Here is a 25,849-nt window from a genome sequence, read left to right on the forward strand (position 1 = left end):
GTGGACAGTCCCTCAGCAAGTAATACGTTATGTGGGGTTGTCATGATCTTTGGCTCTAGTCGGTTAAGACTACAAATAATATTTGAGCACCTGCTCTGATACCACTTGTTGCCCAGTAGATATAACCCAAGAGGGAGGGGTGAATTGAGTCTTTTAAAACTTTTAGACTACTTCTAAAACTTTTCAATTAATTATGCTAAGTTGTATAGATGCACAGTGAAATTTAAACTTAGCAACAGTTTGATGTATAGAATGTGACTTGATTGAATATGCTTGCAACTAAAGGATGCGCGGATAAGAGTTAAGCAAGCAATTTATCTAAGTAAGTAAGTGAGTAAGTTAGACAATGACAAGAGGCATTACAAACACAACAAACATATAGTGGTTCGGTGCACCCCAGCACCTACATCCACTCCCCAAGACCTCTTGAGAATTTCACTATAATCCTACAGATTACAGCCGGTTGTTTTACAAGCTCACAACCCAACTTGTTGTTTTGCGAGATAACAACGAACTCGGTCGGTTTTCACAGGCTCACCGACTAGAACCAACCGATTGTTTTTCCGAGTTCACAATCAAACCCAGTTGGTTTTCCCACAGGCTCACCAACCACAACCTTACAACGATTGTTTTTCGGGTTCACGATCAACCCAGTTGGTTTTCCCAAAGACTCACCAACCACAACCTAACACCGTTGGTTTTCCCCTTTGGCTCACCCATAAACCTTAACCCCTTGATTCAATCCCTTGATTGAATCAAGTTACAAGATATTAAAACAAAGGTTTAAAACAAATCAAAGCTTCTTAAACAAGCAAATATAACAATATAAACAAATAGAGTAAAGAGAAGCCCTTAAATGAGTTTTGAAGATGAAGGAGCTCGGCTTCTTCTTTACTTGACCCTCTTCTGATTTGGCACGAAGTAGAGGATCACCGAGGCAGCACATGGATGGAGACAAAGCTTTGGGATTCACTTGGATGCTCTTCTTCTCTCTGTATCGCTTTGGATGGCCCTTTTGTGCTTATGGGAGATTTCCCTTGTAATCTCTTTGAAATCTCTTCCCTAAATGTTCTCTCCCACTTCCATACCTTCTCCCCTAGCCCTCCTCTTGATTTTATAGCTTTTGATGGCGTGGAAACAAAAACTAGCCGTTAGAGACAAAAATAGAGCCGTTATGACCCGTCTGCACATTCTGACAATGTATCCGTTGGGCTCGGAGTCGACTCGCGCGATCTGGAGTCGACTCGGCTGTAGCAGGAGTCGACTCATGCTTTTCTGGAGACGACTCGCCCACTGTTCCAAATTTGAATTAATGTGCATGCCTTGTCCTAGAGTCGACTCGGACCAAACGGGAGTCGACTCGCCAATAGTTGGAGACGACTCGGGCACTTGGGGGTCGGCTCATCCAGAGGACATACTTTCTGATTTTCTTCCTCGAGTCGACTCGGATTCTCTTGGAGTCGACTCGGCTCTCAGAGCCCGAAAACTGATCCTCTGTATTTTGGGGTCGCGCTGCCTTGGAGTCGACTCGAACTGTCTTGGAGTCGACTCGCCTCTCAGAGACGAAAATACCGTCTTCTGTCTTTGGGGTTGCGCTGCCTCGGAGTCGACTCGGACTTCGCGGGAGTCGACTCGGCTCTCAGTGTCTGAAATTGGCTCTCTGATTTTTTTTTGCCTTGTATTTCTCTGGGAGTCGACTCTTACTTCCTTAGGAGTCGACCTGCCAACCATCGGAGTCGACTCGAGTTCTTCGGGAGTCGACTCGGCTCTCAGGGTCCAAAATATCTTCTCTGTGTTTCTGCCTTGTTACTCCCTGGAGTCGACTCGTTCTACTCTGGAGTCGACTCGGCAAGCATCGGAGTCGACTCGAATTCTTCAGGAGTCGACTCGAGGACTATTCTTTTGAATTTTCCTTTGAATTTGCTCCTCCAACTTGAATCCTTTGAACTTGAAACTTGGGCCAATAAATTGTAGCTTTCTTCCAACTTTTCTTGAGAGCTTTGGAGGCCTTCTTGTGTTCTTCCAACTTGCTATGTTCCTTGCAAAATAAATATCTTTCTCCTTGCAACACAAACATTAGTATTTATACTTTAAGGTTTTGTGATCATCAAAATCAATCTTTAAATCAATCTTTGGGTCATCAATGCTGTAATCTTAAGATAGATTATAGTGAAATTTTCAAGAAGAATATCTTGAGGAGCGAACATAGGTACTGAGTTTGGTACCGAACTACTATAAAACTTTGTGCTTACTATATATGTGGTCTTTTCATTTACTGCATTCATTATTTCAATATCCTAACTCTATATACTTGCTTTAGGATACTTCATATTTTAAAAGGTTACTTTTCTGCTTTGCATAGTTGTAAAATTCATCACCCCCACTCTTTGGTTGCATTGCAGGGCAACAAGTGGTACCAAAGCTTGATACTTTTTAGCCTTTTATTGATCCAATTATCAAGAGCTAAAGATCGATGTTAGCCTAAATTAGATCTTCTCTTACTAAGAAACGGTTCACTAGTGGACCTCCTCTTTTCAATGGCACAGACTATACTTATTAGAAAGCATGTATGAGAATTTTTATTCAAGTACTTGATTATGACATATGATGTGTCCTAATTAATAGACCTCACACACCCACAAAAATAATTGATGGTGTACCCTCTCGCCTGCCCAAGATTGAATAAAATGCATTTGACAAAAAAAATAACTCAGCTTAATCTAAAGCCATGAATTTTTTGTATTATTCCTTAGATGTAAATGAATTTAATAAAATTTCTATTTGTATTTCTACTAAAAAAAATTGGGATAGGCTAGAAATTACATATGAAGGAATAAATCAAGTTAAAGAATCTAAGATAAATATGCTTGTATATAAATATAAACTCTTTAAAATGGAACCTAATGAATCTATTATCTAAAGTTTACTAGGTTTAATGATATAATTGGTGGTCCTATGAGTCTTGAAAAATCATATACTAATGTGATATTATAAAAAAAAATCCTCATATCTTTATCAAGGACATGGGAGGCAAAATTCATAGAAATTCAAGAAGTGAAGGACCTCAACAAACTTTCTTTGGAGAAACTATTGGGGTCGCTAATGACTCATGAGTTGATAATAAAACAGAACAATGATGAAGAGTCAGTGAAGAAGAAAATAATAGCCCTCAAATTAGTGGCCATTGATGAAGATAAAAGTGAACAGTTGGAGGAAGCCGATGATGATGAGGAGTTGGATTTGATTACTAGGAGGTTCATAAAACTTATGAAGAAGATAAGTAAGAATTGAAGAAGAGGCCTATGGCCATGGGGGAGGTAAGCATGGAGAAAGAAAGGGATATTTCAAAGTCAATTGCCTCTTGATCAAGAAAGTTCCAAAAAGTTCTAGAAAAAGGTTGTGATGGCGATATGGAGCAATAGTGAGGACTCGAGTTCAGATGAGGAAGCTCAAGATGTGTCAAACTTGTGCCTCATAGACCATAGAGATGAGGTGTGTCTTGCAGTCCATGGGATGAAAAGAAAGTAGAATTTGGTAAAAGGTTACTCAAGGCACGTGATGGGGGATGGATCTCAGCTCATCGCCATTAAGGCTAAGGATGAATGAATAGTTATCTTTGGCAATAACAGTAAAGAGAATCCTCCATTAACCCTATTAAACCACACAGCCCCTACCCACAGCAACCCCAAAACCCAAAAAAACAAAATGAGCATAGATAAGGTGTCAAAATGGAGCTAAGGTAGATATGAAAACCTATTCTAGAATGATTGTAAAAAGAAAAATAGATAAAAGAAAAGAAGAGAATCCCTTTCGAGAAGATGAAGTTTTTGGCTAGATTGCCTTGTGGAAGATGAAACTTTTGGCTCTCAGGCAAGATCACCAACTATTGTCGGTGAGTGAATTTTGGAATCTCCTAGTCGGTATATTGGCACTTATTAAAACACCAAGATGTCCCTCGCATGAACCTAAGTAGCTTCACTAGAATTGATGGTGGATGCCAACAACCTAGGGGTAGTAGGGTATTTATACTAGTAGTGTAGGGTCATAGATAAAACTATTGGATTCAAATTTTTAGTGCAATCTAGTAGATCTAGACAGATCATTTTTTTGAAATCAGAGACAAAATTCTATCCACCTATTTAAACAAGTGGCACAAATTTTGTCGCCAAAGTGGCAAAGTCCTTACCACTGGTTTAAATAGGCAGCAGGCTGCCTATTGCTGATCCCATAGGATGGTTGCACTAACTTGCTATGAGTTAAAGGGATGGTTGGAGTCGAAATTTTTGGCAAAGAGAGAGGCTACGTGATAGGAGACTTTCTTTCAATTTAAGCAAGTGGTAAGAAATTTGCCGTTGGTTTAACTGATTGTTAGTTTACAAGTGTATAGAAGGTTGCCACTAGTTTAAATAGGTAGGAATGAAGAAAAAGAAATTAAATTTTTTGTCAGAAGTGACTGATAAGTGAGAGCGCCACGAAAAGTCTACTACCACTTTGCTAAGGTCCCAACTTTCTAAAAATTTCTTGAAATAAAGAAATATATATATGTTGGTTCCTTGACCTCGACATAAGGAGAAATTATTAGTTGGACTAGGTAGACCAGCTTAGTCGTAAACTGGTCCAATCAGGAAGTGCCACATATTTATGGGATCCACATAAGCCAACCTATTTATTAAAATAAAAGAAAAGAGAGTTCGGATGCATTCCGCCCTCTCTCTTTCTCCTCTCCAGTCATCTCAAGAGAAACCCTAGGGTTTCACTTGTGCCACCGGTTCATGGTGTGATAGGTTATGACACTTGGTCATCTCAAGAAAACTACCAAAAGTTGAATATCTACATGCATCAAATCCTACAGAGTTAGATTGGTCGGATCATATATTCCAATAGTTAACTAGTTGTTGGCTCTTGCTCTAATTTGAAAGATTTTGTTAGATTATAAAACTAGTTAATTGACAAGTCATATTTCTTTTAAAATCATATATATTTTATTTGGCCTATTCGGATTGGATTTTAAATTTATAATTGTTTTGCCCCTTATATTTTCTTACATAAGGAAATTTTCATGGAAAAATATAAATTTGGTTCTGATCCTTTCAATTCTCTATAAAATTTAGAATTCTGTAAAATAACCTACAAGCAAGAGTGGATCCTAGTTGTTTGTTATTAGGAACCTAATAGAAAATTCTTCTTATTCTCATTATATTTCTTAGTTTTTTCCGAAAAAGCAAGATTTATGTTCTAATGGTTTACATTAAGCTGGGATGATGTATGTCACCCTTCATGTATATTTTATGGGCTTAAATTGGCCCAGAATAGTATATATAAATTTTAGTTCCGTGGACCGTATGGATCGGTCTAAAAGATAACGGGCTTGAAGAAGATCCCGTTTATACTTTTGAGGGTTTTATTACATTAGGTGCGGGCGCGGATGTCGGTCGGCACTCAAACAGACGCGTACGGCGCCAGTCGTTAAGGGCTCGTTTGGTTCGCAGGAAAAGGAGGGGGGAAAGTGTGGTCAACGGGCAAGTAATAAAATGCCTCTTGTTTGGTTGGAGTTTTCAAAGGAGAGAGATGGGAAAGTTGTATTCCCATGGGAATATGATTCCCACATTTCATGGGAAAGTCTTTCCCATGAGAAACATGGGAAAGTTACTTTCCCATGAGGTGGGAATCACTCCTTTTTTATTTTTTCCCAAAAAGACCCTTCAGCATTAAAGAAGCATTAAAGACCTAATTTTTATTAAGGGCATAATAGAAATTATACATAACTTTCCTAGGAAAGTGGATGGTCAACCAAACATAAGCACTTTGGAAATTTGTCACTTTTCCATGGTTAACCAAACATGCCAAAAGTACTTTTCTAGGTATCCTCTTCCCAGGAATCTGATTCCCAGGAATCATATTCCTAGGAGGGAAAATACTTCCCGCGAACCAAACGAGCCCTAAAATCTAGACCCGAATCCACAAGAGCAACCGGCTTTGACCCGTCCTTCTAGTTTCCGTTTTTTTTTTCTATTATCGTCTCTTGTTTTAATTCTTCGATTCAATTCAATTCAACCAGTTTCGGCGGAGCGCCGGAGCGGGGAGTTCTTCTCTCTCTTCCTTCCAATGGCAAATCTCTATGGCTCCGGGCCTCGGCGATCCAGGTCCCCTCAAAAGCCCTAGCTTTGTCCCGTTTTCTATCCCTTTGTGATGGATTTAATCGGCTCTTTTTAATAGCTTTTTAGCTGAATTTCTAAATAAAATTTCGTTTTGGGGGTTTTCGAATTTCAGAGAAGGCCTCACGGCGAGGCCTGTGGCGAGTTCCGACGAGATTCAGTTGCGGATCGATCCGATTCACGGGGAGTTGGATGACGAGATCACCGGCCTCCGGAGACAGATCGGACAATTGAAAGGCGTGAGTCCTCCTTAATTTATTCATCCTGATATTAGTTTAATTTTGAAAAGAATGGTTTTAGTTGGTATTACTTGTGAGATTCTGCAATTTTTTTCAATCTTGCAGCTTTTTTTATTAGCTTTTGCGGTAGAGAAATATATATTGTATGGAAAATAACATAGGAATTTGATGCAAATAAGCTCTGAGGGAAGAACTGCAGAGACAAAAAAAAAAAAGCCTTCTTTCAAGGGACACACCAAGATAATCCATGATACCATAGTCAGCAACAAGCGGTCTAAAATTCTAAAGACAGCATAGTTAGGAACAAAGAACCTTGCCGACAAGGTTCAGAATACGGAAATTTTGATGTAACTGCTGCCTGATTACCCAAGCAATATCTTTGTGTCTCATGTGACATTGCACCAACATTTCAGCCAGCACTAAACCTTATGGTTTATCTGGAAATTCAGAATTGCCATAGGCTCAAAATGCACCTCAACGTGAAGTTAAGAGGTGGTAGCACTGCATGTAGCCCCCTCTCTTTCTTAACTTACAAAGATTGAAAAACGAGTGCATATAGGATCTTTTTAGCAGCCTTACCTATAAGCAACTCGGTCAACTTTTGGAGATGTGGAAAAAGACCATAAAATCAGGGAGATAGGTCAGTGTATCCCCAAATCCATTGATGTCTATTTGCAAAGTTGAAAGTTGAAATAAAAGAATTCCTGACACGAAAATTTAAACTTGATACATGTGGAATTCATGCTGTACGTACATACATACATACATGTACGTGCGTATATGTGTGTGTTTGTGTTTGTCTATATGTATGTATGTATGTACACATTTTATCTTGTTAATTCTTATGAGAAATGTTTTTTTGCTTCTTTTTTTTTGTCTCTTTATATCTTCTGATGGACATAACAGTGAATGTGTGTGTATTTCATCCTGTGAATTCTCGCGAGAAAACATATAGTTTTATTATGTCTATATGATTGAGGCTCCATAGCCTTAACCTGTCCACCTTCCGATGGATATAATGGTGATGTAGGAGTGCGTAAGCCATAACAACTTCGTAAGGCATCAGGCCAATTGGTACATGTAGAGCAGTAATTTACCACTATTTTTCCAAATACAACTAATGAACTTGGGCTTATCTACTGAAAACACTGCAAAACACCCTAAATGTCTCCAAGCAAAATTTGACCATGTCTATCTGGTCATTAATTTGCAGATGATAGGGCGTGTTCATTTCTAATTTGCTTCCTTGGGATCTAAAAGATTATTATCAAAATATGCTAAGAGAACATTGTGATGGTGTCAATAAAGATATGCATACCATGTAGGTTTAAGAAAATGGTCTATGGGCACTTGAGCGATGTTATTTGGCAAGTATGGGTGGGAAAGAGCAACAAAGTGGGCCTATTCGCTCATTCAGTTCACAATGATCATATTTTAACTTTTGTCATGGGATGAAGGCAATTGATCCATGAAATCCATCAAAATTTTAGTCTAGACCTATTCTGGCATTTGTAACCATTGTGGGGGCCATAAATAAGTCAAATTTTCTCTTCTGTTTAGTTCTTTCTTTTACCATTTGTATGTTTTTGTATCATCTAACTCCATTTATCATCATCACTTTCATTAACTTTACCTTCTCTCTCGCTTGTACAGGTATATTTGATATCTTAATTTTGTTGCCTCATTGACTATTGCAAGTTTAGCCCTTTGTTTACCCTTCTATGTTTATATGGTGCCTAATTCCATCGATCATCATCATCATCACGTTCATCGACTTTTACCTTCTATCTCACTTTTCTAGATATATTTAATGCAATAACTTTGTTACCATATTGATTGTTACAAGTATGTGCTCTCCTGAGTCTTGGTTCCTAATAATTTTGATGTTAACCTGCTTTAGGAGACCGTTGACCCTCTATCATTATAATCCCCAAAGAGAAGGGAAAACAAGTCCTCTTCCAAGTTTCAGAGTTGAGTTTTTCTTGATTGAATGCTTGAATCCTATTTTATTTTTATTTTCCCAGTAATTACAGTTGGAGTGGGAATTAAGTAGTAAAACCATAGGTTAGTAGCTTTGCTATGAGGCTTAAAAATGATGATGCCATCTACAAAGTTTTGAAGTAACATGGAATCAGACAATGAAAAAAAAAAACATGTTACTATGTAAATATCTTCTTTGGTTGTCCAAGATCTATTAAGTTATGGGAGGGAATAAATGATGTTATGAAGTCTGTCCAAGATCTATTAAGGTATGAGAGGAAATAAATGATATTATGAAGTTCACTTTCTACATTCATATTTGATGGTTCTTTGAACTGGCTATTAGAGCTTATGTAAAATGAGAACGTAAATAGAGATGTGAGCATTATTAGTTGTGGCCTTTGATTGTTAGGGAAGATATATAAAGCTATTCATTGGTCAATGCAAAGCCCTTGTGCTTTAGGTACAAGCATATAATGTTAGTGAATAAATTTATAGAGGTTTGAATGTCAAGCTTTCCAAGAAGCAGCAGCATAGCATTGAAGTTGAAATGGCAAAGACCTAAATAATACTATTTCAAATTAAAAAGGTGATGGTTCAACAATCTTGGGATCTATGAGATTTGGTCTTTCTGATTTCAGTCCATAGCAATAAAAAAATATTTCAGCATTTCTTTCAGTAGTTTTAACTGTAGGGATGAAAGAGGCCTTGTTGAATTTGTCCCTGGCACTAGTTAGCAGGATGATATCACCTTACTTCTTAATTTCACTCACCATTTTCTCTTTGCAATTATTTTTGAAAAGTTTCTCTTAGATTAGTATAAACTCTAGATTATAGTAGGTAGAGATTAACATTTTAGAACCTCTAATAGTGCGATCATCTCTTTTAGAGCAATGCACATAAACATCATGAAGTTTACGCCACACAACTCCTTTGGTGGATCAACAAGAATTGGTCTTCAGCAAATATATATGTATATGATATGGATAATATTGGCTACTAAGGGCATGTTTGGAATCATGGACAGAAAATCCATGTGCAATATCACTTGGAAAGGAATTAAGAAGCAGCGGATACATTGGAGCAGATTGAGAGAAGTGGTAGACACAAGTAATCCTGAAAAATTAGGATAAGAAATTCGAATAAAGAGATGGTTTAACTTATCTCTGAAAATATAGGGATAATGGGATTGCAGCCTACTTCCTTCCCTCCCAGTCTTGCTGGAACTACCTTTTGACATATTTAACCGTGTCTCAACTCCTCTGATTGAAGGAGGTTATTCATGGGCAATCTGTCTCTTTCCAAACAGATCCTACAGTTGAATAGACAGCTACGGTCATTTTTTTAAGAAAAAAAATGGGATTCATTTCATATAATATTATTTCATAGAAGGTAAGCTTGATAATTGAGATATGGGTTATTTAAAGCTAGAAGTGGTTAATGTGTGTGCTGACAATTGAGGCCATCTATTGACACTCCCTGTCCTTGGTATCTGTTTTGTATTAAAAGTACAACATTCCTTAACTTTTGCAGTCCAAGGAGCATCATGCTTTGTGATTTCAGGTCCTCAAAGGTCTTTGCCCTTCAAAAATGTTAACAATGTTGTGGTAGCAGAGCTTTTTAGGTGTTGGTCAAGAGTGTGGAGTGATTGATTAAAACCCTATTTGATTTTGATGAGCTCAAAGCATTTGAGTATATTTCTTGTTTACTAATGAATTCAATTAAATGTTTTCAGTGAAAATCTTCTCTAAGTGTCTCTAGACTTGGTTCATAGTATTTTGGATAAGTTAAGAAGTCAGCTTGAACCAAAGTCTGAGACTCGAGTCGACTCCAGAGTATCACGAGTCGACTCCAAGCGTATCAAGTTCACTGGCACGGGCTCGAGTCGACTCCGGATCGGTACGAGTCGACTCCGACTGAGAACAGACAGACGAACAGAAAGCTTCAATTCAAAACCTGTCAGCGAGTCGACTCCCGAAGTGCGCGAGTCGACTCCAATGTTTACCGAGTCGACTCCGGAGAAGTATGAGTCGACTCCAAGGAGTCACAGGCAGAAAAGTCAGAGAGCAGTTTTCGGGTCTGAGATTCGAGTCGACTCCAGTGGAACGCGAGTCGACTCCGATGGTTGGCAAGTCGACTCCAAAGAAAGTGAGAGTCGACTCTCAGAGGAACACAAGGAAAAAAGACAGAAAGCATTTTTCGGACTCTGAGATTCGAATCGACTCCCGCAATACGCGAGTCGACTTCGAGACTCCGCGACCACAAAGAAGACAGAAGACCAAGTTACTGCCTCTGAGATTCGAGTCGACTCCCAGACAGCTAGAGTCGACTCCAAGGCAGCTTCACATCAAAAAGGCAGAAGACCAAGTTTCGGAAACTGAGAGCCGAGTCGACTCCGAGGAAGTTCGAGTCGACTCCAAGACTGGACGAGCCAAAAAGACAGAAGATAGGGAGTTCGGGCTCTGAGCGCCGAGTCGACTCCCAGGATTGACGAGTCGACTCGAGTGGACCAAATTCAAAAATAAATCCACGGACTCCATGGGATGAGCCGACTCCGAGAAAGCCAAGTCAGCTTCAGAAGTTGGCGAGTCGACTCTGGGTCAAGACGAGTCGACTCCCAATCGCGAAGGCAACTTTAATTCAAATCTGGAACAGTTGCCGAGTCGACTCCGGAAAAGTATGAGTCGACTCCCGCTACAGACGAGTCGACTCCTGATCGCGCGAGTCGACTCCAACCCACCAACGGACACATTGTCAGGCTGTGCAGAGTGTGCAGAACGGGCAGAAAAAGGTGTCTAATGGCTAGTTTCCGTAGGGGTTGGTTTAAATAGCCACAGAAGACTGTAGCAAAGCAGAGAACAACCATTCCACTCCAAGTATTCAAGCATTCAATCTCTGCAACCTATTCTTCAACGAAAAAAGAGGGAAGAGCTGCATTAACTGCATCCACCTACATCTTCCCAGCAATTAAAGAATCCTCCTCCTGCATTCAAGTCGACTACACATTCAAGAGGAGACCCGAAGTTTAAGAAGCCATTCCTCTTCTCCAACTTAAAAGCGTTTGAGGGCTTCTAAACTCTTTTCAGATTATATTGTTTTCCATCTGCTTTTGAGAAGCTTAGTTTTCTGTTTGTCTATTTTATTTACAACTTGTATCTGCTTGGTTCAATCGGGGGATTGAATCAAGGGTATTGAGGTTGGTTGGTGAGCCGAGTGTAAAACCAACGTGTGTAAGGGTTCGATTGTGATCCCGGGAAAACAATCGGGGTGGTTCTAGTCGGTGAGCCTGGGAAAACCGACCGAGTTCGTTGTGAGCTCGTAAAACAACAAGTTTGGTTGTGAGCTTGGAAAACAATCGGCTGTAATCCAAGGGGGTTATAGTGAATTCCCAAGTGAGACTTGGGGAGTGGACGTAGGAGCAAGGGTTAGCTCCGAACCACTATAAAACTTGGTGTTTGTGATTGATTGTCTCTCTTCTTCTTCCTCTCATATCACTCACAGCACATAGCAATTAATTAAACAACTTGCAATAGTTTTAATTAGTCATTCACAACGTGTTAAATAGCTAAATTATTTTAAAACCCAATTCACCCCCCCTCTTGGGTTGTCTATCTGGGCAACAAGTGGTATCAGAGCCTAAACTCTTCCACCCAAGAGTAAAAGATCGAAATGACAACTCCATTTGGATCTTCTCACATTGAGGGTCAGTCCACCCAAAGACCCCCATTCTTTAATGGATCCGACTACTCATATTGGAAGGCTAGGATGAGAATATTTATCCAAGCCCAAGACTATGAGATGTGGACCATTATAGTAAATGGCCCATACATCCCATCCATATATGTAGAAGGTGTCACGGTACCCAAACTAGAAAAGGATTGGGATGAACATGACATGAGAAAGGCACAACTAAATTCTAAAGCTATGAATGTGCTTTATTGTGCCTTAGATAGAAATGAATTCAATAGGGTCTCAACTTGCAATTCTGCAAAAGAGATTTGGGACAGACTTGAAGTGACCCATGAGGGCACGAATCAAGTCAAAGGATCCAAAATAAATATTTTGGTTCATAAATATGAACTATTTAAAATGGATTCTAATGAAACAATCACATGCATGTTCACTAGGTTTACTGATATTGTCAATGGCCTAAAAAGCCTTGGCAAGAACTATACTAACAGTGAGCTTGTCAGGAAAATCCTTCGGTGTCTACCAAGGTCATGGGAAGCTAAAGTGACGGCAATCCAAGAAGCCAAGGACTTGAACAAGTTACCACTTGAGGAGCTTCTTGGATCCCTAATGACGCACGAGCTAACCATGAAACAACACAACGAGGAAGAGTCCTCCCATAAGAAAAAGGTAATAGCTCTAAAATCTACTTCATCTAACAAGGACTTATCTTGCAGTAGCAGCAGTGAAGAAGAAGAACATGAGGAAGATGATGGTGAGGCACTTCTTGTGCGCAAATTCAGAAAATTCATCAACCACAAGAAGTCCTATCATCAAAGGAGAGGCCCCTCAAATTCCTACCGCAAGGACAAAGGTAAGGAAAGGGAAAATGAGGGGATTGGGTGTTACGAGTGCAAGAAGCCGGGTCACATAAGAGCTGAGTGCCCTTTACTGAAGAAGGGCAACAAGTACAAGAAGAAGAAGGCTCTTGTCACAACACTATCCGACTCTGACTCATCATCCTCTTCATTGGATGAGGAACAAGAGAAAAAGGCCAATTTCTGCTTCATGGCCAATGAAAATGAGGTAACGTCCGAATCGCCTTTAGATTTTACTTTTGATGAGCTTTATGATGCTTTTAATGAACTAATGATTGAATATAAGGCTATAAATGCTAAAAACAAAGAACTAAAAGTAAGTAACCAAACTTATATCCGTAAGTATGATTCATTAGTTAAGGATAAAGATGTTCTTATCAAAGAAAATTTAGAACTTAAGACAAGCAATCAACTCTTAACTCAAAAGACTAATACCTTGAGTAAAGATAATGAAAAATTAACTAAGGAAATTTCAGAACTTAAAAATAATAAACAAAACTTAAACGAGAAACTCATAAAGGATTTAAACATTCTAAAAACCGAAAAAACAAACTCTAACTAAAGAACATGAAAAGTACAAACCTTTGGTTGAGAAATTTACGTATAGTTCTGAAAAATTAAATATGATACTTAATAGTCAACGTGCAGTATTCAATAGAGCAGGTTTAGGATATAAACCTAAAAATAAGCAAAAACTTCTTAGTAACTTCTTTGTTAAAGCAGGAGAAAGTAAAACTAAGAAAATAACCTGTTTCTGTTGTGGAAAATTAGGACATAAGGCAAATGTGTGTAATTATAGAAAAGGAAAAACAAAAGGAAAAATTAAAAGGGTATGGGTTCCAAAAGGAACCAACATGACTAACCATGAAGGACCCAAGAAAACTTGGGTACCTAAGATTACATGATTTGCTTGTGTAGGAGTGTCTTGCAGCCAAGGTCAACAAAAATTGCTGGTACTTGGATAGTGGCTGCTCAAGACACATGACGGGTGACAAGGATCAATTTTTCACCCTTGAAGCTAAGAAGGGAGGTGCTGTGACTTTTGGAGACAACAACCAAGGTCACATCATTGGTATTGGTAAAGTTCAAATTACCCCTTCTACTTTTATTGATAATGTTAGATATGTTGATGGTCTTAAGCATAACCTATTAAGCATTAGTCAATTATGTGATAAAGGGTATGATGTTATGTTTAAACCATCACTATGCATTATAACAAACCCAAATGACAATAGTTTAGTTTTTAAAGGAATTAGACGTGGGAATGTGTATGTTGTAGACCTTGAAGATCTTGCCAAACATAACCAATGTTTAGTTGTTAATGAAACTAAGGATAATGATGCTAGTTGGTTATGGCACCGTAAGTTAGGTCATGCAAGCATGGACACAATAACTAAACTAGTTAAAAGAGATTCCGTGATAGGTTTGCCAAAATTAAAATTTGAAAAGAATAAAATATGTGAAGCATGTCAATTTGGCAAACAATCTAGAAACTCATTTAAATCCATAAAATGTGTCTCTACCTCTAGACCTCTAGAATTATTACACATGGACCTATTCGGACCAACTAGAACAACAAGCCTAGGTGGAAATAAATATGGTCTAGTTATTGTAGATGATTATTCTAGGTACACATGGGTCATGTTCCTAGCACATAAGGATCAAGCATTTTCTGTTTTTAAGAAATTCCATAAAGAAGTAACCAATGCTAGAGATACCTCAGTAATGGCTATTAGAAGTGACCATGGTACCGAATTCGAAAATCAGTCATTTGATGAGTTTTGTAGTAAAAAGGGGATAACCCATAATTTTTCTGCACCTAGGACACCACAACAAAATGGAGTTGTGGAAAGGAAAAATAGAACTCTAGAGGAAATGGCTAGAACTATGTTATGTGAAAGTAACCTCCCTAAGTACTTTTGGGGAGAAGCCATTAATACTTCTTGTCATATATTAAATAGAGTTTTATTAAGACCCATTATAAAGAAAACACCTTATGAACTTTGGAAAAACAGAAAACCAAAAGTTAATTACTTTCATGTTTTTGGATGTAGGTGTTTTGTTCATAATAATGGGAAAGATAATCTAGGTAAATTTGACTCTAAATCTGATGAGGGAATATTCTTAGGTTACTCTACAACTAGTAAAGCCTATAGAGTCTTTAATAAAAGAACGTTAGTTATAGAAGAGTCTATACATGTTGTATTTGATGACTTTAGTGATTTTTCCTCTAGTAAGAAAGTTAATTTTGATGATGATGTTGAAATTCTTGAAGAAAAGATAGATGAAATGGCATTACAAGATGATAATCAAAAGTTGAGTGAAGGAGCATCATCAAGCCAAGAGGCTATTGTGGATCATGGGCTAACTAAAGCTTGGAGGTATGCTCACGGGCATCCTAAGGAACTAATTCTAGATGATCCATCTCAACCGGTTAGGACTAGAGCATCCCTCAGAAATTTAAATAACCATCTAGCTTTTGTCTCACACTTTGAGCCCAAACATAGAGAAGAAGCCGAAAATGATGTAAATTGGATAAATGCAATGCAAGAAGAATTAAACCAATTTACTAGAAATAAGGTATGGAATCTAGTAGAGAGACCTTCTGAATATCCAATTATAGGTACTAAATGGATTTATAAAAATAAACTTGATGAAAATGGAATTGTTATAAGGAATAAGGCTAGACTAGTAGCAAAGGGTTATAATCAAGAAGAAGGTATAGATTTTGATGAAACCTTTGCTCCAGTAGCTAGACTTGAGGCCATTAGATTATTATTAGCGTATGCATGCTCTAAGGACTTCAAACTATTTCAAATGGATGTAAAAAGTGCATTTTTAAATGGGTATATTAATGAGGAGGTATATGTAGAACAACCTCCTGGTTTTGAAAATCATCAATACCCTAATCATGTATATAAACTGAACAAAGCACTTTATGGTTTAAAACAAGCACCTAGAGCATGGTATGAGAGGCTTAGCAAATTCCTATTAGAACATAAATTCTCTAGGGGAAATGTAGATACAACACTGTTTCTGAAAAAGCAAAACAAAGATATGCTATTAGTACAGATTTATGTTGATGATATCATTTTCGGTGCTACTAACAATCGCCTCTGCGAAGAATTTGCTGATTTGATGCAGAGTGAATTTGAGATGAGCATGATGGGAGAGCTGAACTACTTCCTCGGGCTTCAAATCAAACAGTCTGAAGGAGGCATCTTCATCAATCAAGCCAAATATATCAAGGAGATGCTCAAGAAGTTTGATATGGAGGGAAACAAGTCAATCAGCACCCCCATGAGCTCATCATGCAAATTAGACCAAGATGAATCAGGTAAATCTGTAGATCAGAAACTGTATAGAGGTATGATAGGATCCTTATTGTATCTTACTGCAAGTAGACCTGATATTATGTTTAGCGTTTGCATGTGTGCTAGATATCAGGCTAATCCTAAAGAATCACATCTAGTTGCAGTTAAGAGAATTTTTAAATACTTAATAGGAACTAAGAATATAGGGTTATGGTACTCTAAAGAATCTAGCCTAAACTTAATAGGATACACAGATTCAGACTTCGCTGGATGTAAGCTTGATAGAAAAAGTACCAGCGGGTCTTGTCAATTTCTAGGAGAAAACCTTATCTCATGGTTTAGTAAGAAACAAAACTCGGTTGCATTGTCTACTGCTGAAGCTGAATATGTTGCAGCCGGGAGTTGTTGTGCTCAAATCTTGTGGATTAAACAACAACTAGAAGATTATGGCATTAAACAAGATAAAATTCCTATTAATTGTGATAATATAAGTGCCATTAATCTAACTAAAAATCCAATTCAGCATTCAAGAACTAAACACATTGAGATAAGACATCACTTCATAAGAGATCATGTATTGAATGGTGATGTGACACTCCAATTTGTTTGTACTGATGATCAATTAGCAGATATTTTTACAAAATCCCTAAGTGAAGAGAGGTTTAGTGTGCTTAGGAGGGGATTAGGAGTGATTGATCCATCCTAGTGGTAGTTTTCACTAGATTCATTGATTTTGATGATTAGATTGTGGCTAAAATAGAGTTTCTTTTCACTGATCATCAAATCAGATCATACTTTAGTGTTTTTCCCTCATTTGGCACGAATGTAGCATGATTTTTAGGTGCGTGCCAAAGTTAGAGACGACTCGAGTAAGTTTCAGAGTCGGCTCCTGAGGGAGAGTCGACTCGCGCATTTGTGGGAGTCGACTCGCAGAGATGGCAGCTGAGGGGGAGTCGACTCACATATAGTCGGGAGTCGACTCGAGGTCTACAGGCGCATAAGGAGAGTCGACTCGCGCATATTCTGGAGTCGACTCGAGGTCGAGTCGACTCGCGACTCAGTAGAGTCGACTCGCAGTCGGGATCCGACTTTTTAACCCTAACTTTGTCGTTTCGAAAACACTTCTTTCTCAAGCCGCCACTGTTCACAAGCCCTAGAGCCGACTTCTAGGTCGTCCCCAAGGCTTTTTCCGTCGACCCTTCACCGTCCCCTAGGGTTTTTCCTCCCTTTCTAGGTCGTCCCCGGTCGTCCCCAAGACTTTCCCGTCGGTTCTTCACCGTTCATTAGGTTTTCCTCCCATTTTAGGTCATTATGCCGCGTAAGACCGTAGTCCGGAAGAGGTCCCGACCCGAGGCCGGTCCCGAGCGGCGCTCCAAGGCTCGGCACGATCCCGCGAGGCCACAACCTCCGGCTCGTTCCCCGCCTAGGGCGATTCCCGCGAGGCCATTAGCCGGGAAGGCCGTCACCACCGGGAGATATGTCGACTTCGACTATCTCTCCCGGGAAGGGTTCACTATAGGTGATAGACTCAGGGCCCGGGGCTTAGAGTACTTCCTCACCTTAGATTTCCCCACATATCCAGGGCTCATTAGAGAGTTCTACGGTACCGTCCATCGGGGAGATGGGGGTATCGAGGGCACAGTAGCCGGTGTCCCTCTGTTCGTTACGGAGGATCTTATTGCCCACATCCTCCACCTTCCACTAGTAGGGGTGGCTCCCACACACCCTGAGGACAGGGTTGAGGCCCTTACGGCCGTTCTAGGACATCCACCCTAGTCACCCATAGACGAGGTATCCGCTAGCTCACTACCGATTGAGATACGGATCCTCTTGAGTATATTGTCTAGGTCCATCTTCCCTAAGACCGGGAGATTTGACTTTGTATCTGAGAGAGACCTAGCTCTCATGTTCTATATGCTTCATGACACCCCAATCAACTTCCCCAAACTCATATATCGATACATGTGTGAGCCACTAGACAGACCTAGGCTCACCCTACCCTACGGCATGGTTTTCACACTATTATTTAGGGAGTACGAGATTCCTATCCCTGAGGGGGAACCCTTTCGCGCATTGCGATGGACTGATCGCACGCGTGCAGGGACCCTACACAGGATGGGGTTTCGGAAGAGAGAGGGGATTTGGGTTAGGAAGTCATCCATCACCACACAGACCACCAGACCTTCCCCCAGTCCTGAGCCCGATTCTGACTTTCCTGACGTACCAGACTTTCCACCCACTTCTGCTCCTACCACTTCCGCCGGACCCTCCTCGGCTCCACCACCCATGGAGGTCCGCATTGATCCTGAGCAGCTCCGGGAGCTGCGGCAGGAGATAGTCCGAGATCTGAGGGATGAGTTGCTTCGGGAGCTCCGAGGTTCGATGCCTACTCCCTCTCCTGCGCCCACATCTTCCGCGTTGGTTCCTTCCCTGACAGCCGTGACTGACATGACGGCTGAGGTGCGGCAAGAGATATACAACATGAGGACCTTGATGCAGGCCCAGTTCCATAGCATGGGTGAGGTCACGAGCACCACTCGACAGATGCGGGATGACATCGGCCGTGACATGTCCACCACTACCGCGGGGGCCGAGCGCTTGTCGAATGTGCTCATCGACAAGCTGGACGGACTGCAGAAGTCGGTGCTCGAGCTGGATACGACACAGAGCAGGGCCATCCAGGCCATCATTCGCCAGCTCGAGAACGTCACCAATGCGGTCCAATCACTCGTGGAGCGCATGCCTCGAGGAGACACATCCTCGAGAGGAGCCACATCCTCGAGAGGAGGAGCTACATCCTCGAGGAGACCATAGCTACTTTTTGTGTTTTGTTTTGACATGTATTGATTTGCTTTACTTATTGTATTCTGAAATGTACTTACATACAAATTAATACAATGAGTAGCCGCATTTTTCTTCAATACTGTGCCTTTTGATCTATGTTTGATTGTGTGTTCTGATTACCTCCTTTTTGATATGATGACAAAAAGGGGGAGAAATATGTATAAAATATGTAAAAGGGGGAGAAATATGAATAAAATATGTAAAAGGAATCAATGGAAATCAATAAAAAGATAAACTCTTAAAACACACAAATTTGTTCTAAGTGGATTCGGTACCTCGAGGCTCATTATCTCTCTTTTGGGGCTCCTAATGGAGTAATCTCCAGAATCTATTCAAGGGATATTCGGAGATTAGCTGAATCCTACTCAAGAACAAATTGACAGATTTTTCCTCTAAAAACCAAAACTTCAGTTCAAAAACTTCAAAGCATTAAAAGAAAATTCAAAGAATCAAAACAAAGTTGAATGCATATGTTGAGGGGGAGAATCTGAAATTTTAACAAAGCTAAATCATTAAAGATATATAAGCCAAACAATTGATTGCATAATATGAAGGCTTATATAATTCCAAATGAAAGGGGGAGCTTTAACTCCGAAATCTACTGTTTCACTCCTTTCAAGCTTGGATAAATTGAATTACCAGACATTTGAATTCATTTATGGATTTTATTTCATTGTTTATTGTGCAATTCACTTTACATATACTCAATGTTTTGTCATCATCAAAAAGGGGGAGATTGTGGAGTGATTGATTAAAACCCTATTTGATTTTGATGAGCTCAAAGCATTTGAGTATATTTCTTGTTTACTAATGAATTCAATTAAGTGTTTTCAGTGAAAATCTTCTCTAAGTGTCTCTAGACTTGGTTCATAGTATTTTGGATAAGTTAAGAAGTCAGCTTGAACCAAAGTCTGAGACTCGAGTCGACTCCAGAGTATCACGAGTCGACTCCAAGCGTATCAAGTTCACTGGCACGGGCTCGAGTCGACTCCGGATCGGTACGAGTCGACTCCGACTGAGAACAGACAGACGAACAGAAAGCTTCAATTCAAAACCTGTCAGCGAGTCGACTCCCGAAGTGCGCGAGTCGACTCCAATGTTTACCGAGTCGACTCCGGAGAAGTATGAGTCGACTCCAAGGAGTCACAGGCAGAAAAGTCAGAGAGCAGTTTTCGGGTCTGAGATTCGAGTCGACTCCAGTGGAACGCGAGTCGACTCCGATGGTTGGCAAGTCGACTCCAAAGAAAGTGAGAGTCGACTCTCAGAGGAACACAAGGAAAAAAGACAGAAAGCATTTTTCGGACTCTGAGATTCGAGTCGACTTCCGCAATACGCGAGTCGACTCCGAGACTCCGCGACCACAAAGAAGACAGAAGACCAAGTTACTGCCTCTGAGATTCGAGTCGACTTCCAGACAGCTAGAGTCGACTCCAAGGCAGCTTCACATCAAAAAGGCAGAAGACCAAGTTTCGGAAACTGAGAGCCGAGTCGACTCCGAGGAAGTTCGAGTCGACTCCAAGACTGGACGAGCCAAAAAGACAGAAGATAGGGAGTTCGGGCTCTGAGCGCCGAGTCGACTCCCAGGATTGACGAGTCGACTCGAGTGGACCAAATTCAAAAATAAATCCACGGACTCCATGGGATGAGCCGACTCCGAGAAAGCCAAGTCAGCTCCAGAAGTTGGCGAGTCGACTCTGGGTCAAGACGAGTCGACTCCCAATCGCGAAGGCAACTTTAATTCAAATCTGGAACAGTTGCCGAGTCGACTCCGGAAAAGTATGAGTCGACTCCCGCTACAGACGAGTCGACTCCTGATCGCGCGAGTCGACTCCAACCCACCAACGGACACATTGTCAGGCTGTGCAGAGTGTGCAGAACGGGCAGAAAAAGGTGTCTAACGGCTAGTTTCCGTGGGGGTTGGTTTAAATAGCCACAGAAGACTGTAGCAAAGCAGAGAACAACCATTCCACTCCAAGTATTCAAACATTCAATCTCTGCAACCTGTTCTTCAACGAAAAAAGAGGGAAGAGCTGCATTAACTGCATCCACCTACATCTTCCCAGCAATTAAAGAATCCTCCTCCTGCATTCAAGTCGACTACACATTCAAGAGGAGACCCGAAGTTTAAGAAGCCATTCCTCTTCTCCAACTTAAAAGCGTTTGAGGGCTTCTAAACTCTTTTCAGATTATATTGTTTTCCATCTGCTTTTGAGAAGCTTAGTTTTCTGTTTGTCTATTTTATTTACAACTTGTATCTGCTTGGTTCAATCGGGGGATTGAATCAAGGGTATTGAGGTTGGTTGGTGAGCCGAGTGTAAAACCAACGTGTATAAGGGTTCGATTGTGATCCCGGAAAAACAATCGGGGTGGTTCTAGTCGGTGAGCCTGGGAAAACCGACCGAGTTCGTTGTGAGCTCGTAAAACAACAAGTTTGGTTGTGAGCTTGGAAAACAACCGGCTGTAATCCAAGGGGGTTATAGTGAATTCCCAAGTGAGACTTGGGGAGTGGACGTAGGAGCAAGGGTTAGCTCCGAACCACTATAAAACTTGGTGTTTGTGATTGATTGTCTCTCTTCTTCTTCCTCTCATATCACTCACAGCACATAGCAATTAATTAAACAACTTGCAATAGTTTTAATTAGTCATTCACAACGTGTTAAATAGCTAAATTATTTTAAAACCCAATTCACCCCCCCCCCTCTTGGGTTGTCTATCTGGGCAACAAAGAGGTTGCTGCAGCCTATGGTAATAGGTGGCATGGGAGTTATTGCTTTAAAAGGATGCATAAGTCGACCTTGTTGTTTATGAAGCAATTGCTACTATTTATGAAAATTTTGAAGAAACAAACATTTCTTTCTACTTGATGAAAGTCACCTAATTTAGCCATGAAAATTTTAACATTATTTGCAGTTAACTTCTAAAAAAACTTATGAGGCCCATTATATATATATATATATATCTAGGGATATTTATTTAAAATATTGAAAGAAACCAGTTTCCTCATTGAACTTCTTGCACATAATTTGGCTTATTGTTCGTTTTCCTTTCCTTCCTGAAAACTAGGATTGTAGGAAGCTCGACTGAAGTCGGGGTGACAACAGGATGGACGCCACACCACTGATATCCAATTCCTAGTGACTCTAAGCTTTGGCACCCTGAAATTGGCCTATATATCATCTATTTAATAATTCATGTAATTCTTTATTAAATGATCTTTTCCTTATTATTTAATTTATTTGTACTTGTTGATGGTAGTAGTTGTAGTCATGTATGACTTTTCCAAATTTTGTTCGTGTCTCTGATCAGATATCTTTTGAATTAATTGTACAGGTGGCTCAAGAGATTGGGACGGAAGCAAGGTTCCAGAATGACTTCATAAATCAACTGGTGAACTTCTTTCTCTTTTTTTTTTTGAAGTCTCTGTTTTAACCTAATGATGGTTTATAAGTTGATAGCGTTAACAAAAATTTAAGAAGTTTGTACAATTGAATCTTTAGTCTCATATAAACCAACATAAAATTCTTAGAATTCTTGCTGCATTTGATCATATGCCTTCATAAATAAATAACTGAAGGCATGGAATGACACATGAAATGAATTTAATCAATAAAAACAGGCTTTTGGATATTTTAGGCTATAAGATTATATTATTATGCATAACATTAAAGAAACTTAATATAAATATAACCTCAATTTATGAATAGTGGTAACATATAATAGTTTAGTCAATTATGTGTCACATGTTAATATTTTTTAAACACTTGATAAAATATAATGTTTGACAGAGATGTGATATGACCAGAGTCAGCGGAACTGTCCTGAGCCGGATAGTTCTGGCCGCCCCGAGCCATACCGGTGGCTGATCGGTACGGTTTCGGCAATAGAAACGGAACCCATTGTCGGAGCTGGAGAAGGAGAAGGAACGAGAGAGCTAGTGGGGGAGGGAGGGAGGGAGAGAAAGAGGGTGGGACGCCGGTGGAGGCTGGCCTCGCCCGCGGAAAGCGAGGCTATGACCGCTGCTTCTGTTTCGAACGAAATAGGTCCGACCGTTCGAAACAAGATCCGGCCGCACCCTAAAAGAATTTGTGATTTTTAAGTGAAGTCAGTAAGAAATTTGTCGACTTCACTTAAAAACATGAAATTTTTTAGCCACGGCCGGAGTCCTATTTCGTTCGAAACAGAAAAATTGGCCGCAACGTCGCCTGCCGTGGCCTTCGCCGGCGTCCGCCACCCTCCTCCCCCACTCACTTTCTCTTTTTCTTTTTCTCTCTTCCACGGTCCTGTACCGGCCTGGCACGGCCCGTGCCGAGTCGTTCTGCCGGAAAACCGATACGGTGCCCGGTACCGGTTCCTCCGACCTTGGATATGACTATGACCCCCTTTGGCAAGTTCTATATTTGCCTTCTATCTTTATGCATTCCTTTTATATGAAGTTATTCGCCATATTATTTATCTTTTTATATATATTTATTTTGACATATTCCATTTTTATTCAAATTTATAACCTTTCGCATTCTCTGCTTTTCAATTTTGTATTGTACTATTTTGCTTTTTCCCCCAAACCATTTGCACCAAATATTTAACTTATCAATATTCAGTCTAAACCTTTGGTTGAAAATTTCTTTGTAGTCTACAATTCTGCTCAATCCCTACATGCTAATCAGAGCAGGCAGATGTATGTTAAATTCATAAATGCAGCTAAACTTTAACCATCTATTTACTGGGTGTTATGTGCAATCTCCTGAACTTATAAGTGAAATCTGAAAAAAATAAAAAAGTGAAGCACAGATCTGACTCTCCTTCTGCATGTATGCAGTCTTTGACTTGGGATGATGGTATTTCATGAGTTATAGTTATGGTACTCTGAAACTATCTTTTCATTTTTCTTCTTTGCCGGCTTCAATAGACATGGCTCAAATTTCATACGGAACCATTTATCTGAAATGTATGTTGGCCTCTGAGATAAAGATCCTTGGCGAATGGTTCTTGCAATATCTCTTAGTTTTGGTAATTGATGGAGCTAAGCCCCCTATACATATTGTTACATGATGGAGGTATACCTTCCCAGAAGGATAAAGATAAAGCTTGGGCAGTTAATTTATGTAAAGTCATCTTATCATAATAGATGATCTTCCCAATAAATTGACTTCAATTTGCAGAAAATGCATCTGATGATCCCTCTGCAAATAGCCATTATTTATTTCTGTTGGGAATGTATAGTTCTCTGCTTCTTACACCGGCCTCTGGGAATCTTTTCTAATTATTCAAACATCTACAAGATATTGCAAGATCTGATTGAAGACTTTTTAGTTTTGCTTTGACAATGCTAAATCAATTTCTGACTTCTAATCTGGAATCCATTGAACTGTTATTTTGCAATGTAATTTGAGCCTTCACCAAACAACAGTTCACCAAAGATAATGTAATTATTGCATGCTTTTTTATCATGAGCAACATGAGGTTAAAGGGTCAGAGGCAGCAATTTTTCATGTCTAATATGGCCAAGTGGGTCAATTCTTCTGTAATTATTGTGAAAAGAATGTCTTCAGTTTTTCTTGTTAAATGGTTCATAAGCTTTTAGACTTACTTTTTCCCACTTAATAATCATCATGCAATAGTAGGCCATGAATAACAATTGCATCACACTTGTACTGACTATGTGATCTTAATCTGAAAAATCCCTGTCTCATTTCACCTTTCATAACTACAGCAAGGAGAGAAACTTAAGGTCGAAGGTTCAGAGGCAGCAAATCTTCATGCCTAATATGACCAAATAAGTGACTCAATTCTTCTGTAATTAGTGTGAAAAGAATGTCTTTAATTTTTCTTGTTAAATGGTCTGGTAAGCTTTTCGCTTTCTCTGCTTAATACTCATCACACCGCAGTAGGCTATGAATAACAATTGATATGATCTTAATATGAAAAATCCTGTCTCATTTCACCTTTAATAACTGCAGTAAGGATTAGTAACCTTGTGGCTAAAGAGTAAACATGGTCATATTGAGCCCTCCATAATGGAGATTTTCCAATAAACACACAGTTTAAAATGTCTTTCATAGGAGAGCCAGCATCATCTGAAAATTGGACAAAAAATATATATCTTGTGATTGAACTTTTTGCTTCAAGAAGTTCTAAGGTTTCTTTTACCCTCCAAGAAGACGTAATACAACACACTTGTGCAAGGAGAATCAACAAAGTTTTTTGTTAGTCCAGATCCACAGCAGCATAATGTGTCCTGCATTCTTATTTTAATGTTAGGCAGCACTTAATAACTTACTATGCTATTTTGGTCTGAGGTCATCTTAGATCCCTTCATGCATTTGACATAGTTCTCTTGGTTGTTGAACAGCAAATGACTCTCATAAAAGCTCAGGCTGCGGTAAAGAACAACATGAGAAGGATGAACAAGAAAATCATCCAGCAGGGTTCGAGCCATGTCATGCATGTGATACTGTTTGCACTACTCTGTTTCTTTGTAGTATATTTCTTGTCTAAGTTCTCTAGAAGATGAAAAGATTACATCCAAGTGTATGAAAGCGGCTTCCCGCTGGGCTCATGTCTTCTCCAGCCTTCAATTTGCCTTGTTATTGGAGTCTTGCCAACATAATTCATAAAGATATAAAGGTTATCCCGTAAAATTGATGTTGATTGGAACATATTAAGTCTCTAATTTGATTGTAAAAGCTTCTCAAATTACTAATATTTTGCTCAAACCATCGTGCTTATTGTTTGACATTATGCTCCATGAATCAGGTTATTTCTTTGCTGTA

The 25,849-nt window shown here is 39.7% G+C and overlaps 1 protein-coding gene across 1 annotated transcript; it reads left to right on the forward strand.

Annotated features, from left to right (window-relative positions):
• The first annotated feature begins 5,992 nt into the window (after positions 1-5,992).
• Positions 5,993-25,849, forward strand: LOC103719086 (bet1-like protein At4g14600). Its single transcript, XM_008808158.3, has 4 exons — positions 5,993-6,143; positions 6,271-6,394; positions 22,410-22,466; positions 25,429-25,849. The coding sequence occupies exons 1-4, from the start codon at positions 6,106-6,108 to the stop codon at positions 25,588-25,590; spliced, it is 381 nt and encodes a 126-aa protein (XP_008806380.2). The 5' UTR covers positions 5,993-6,105; the 3' UTR covers positions 25,591-25,849.

This window comes from Phoenix dactylifera, unplaced genomic scaffold (assembly GCF_009389715.1).
Source record: "Phoenix dactylifera cultivar Barhee BC4 unplaced genomic scaffold, palm_55x_up_171113_PBpolish2nd_filt_p 001476F, whole genome shotgun sequence".
Classification (NCBI taxonomy): Eukaryota; Viridiplantae; Streptophyta; class Magnoliopsida; order Arecales; family Arecaceae; genus Phoenix; species Phoenix dactylifera.

What these genes read in the sequence shown, in the direction of transcription:
- LOC103719086 (XM_008808158.3), top strand. Translation starts at nt 6,106, where the DNA reads ATGGCAAATCTCTATGGCTCCGGGCCTCGGCGATCCAG. An exon ending in TCCGGGCCTCGGCGATCCAG is followed by an intron (nt 6,144 to 6,270) that starts GTCCCCTCAAAA and finishes TTCGAATTTCAG; the next exon opens with AGAAGGCCTCACGGCGAGGC. An exon ending in AGATCGGACAATTGAAAGGC is followed by an intron (nt 6,395 to 22,409) that starts GTGAGTCCTCCT and finishes TTAATTGTACAG; the next exon opens with GTGGCTCAAGAGATTGGGAC.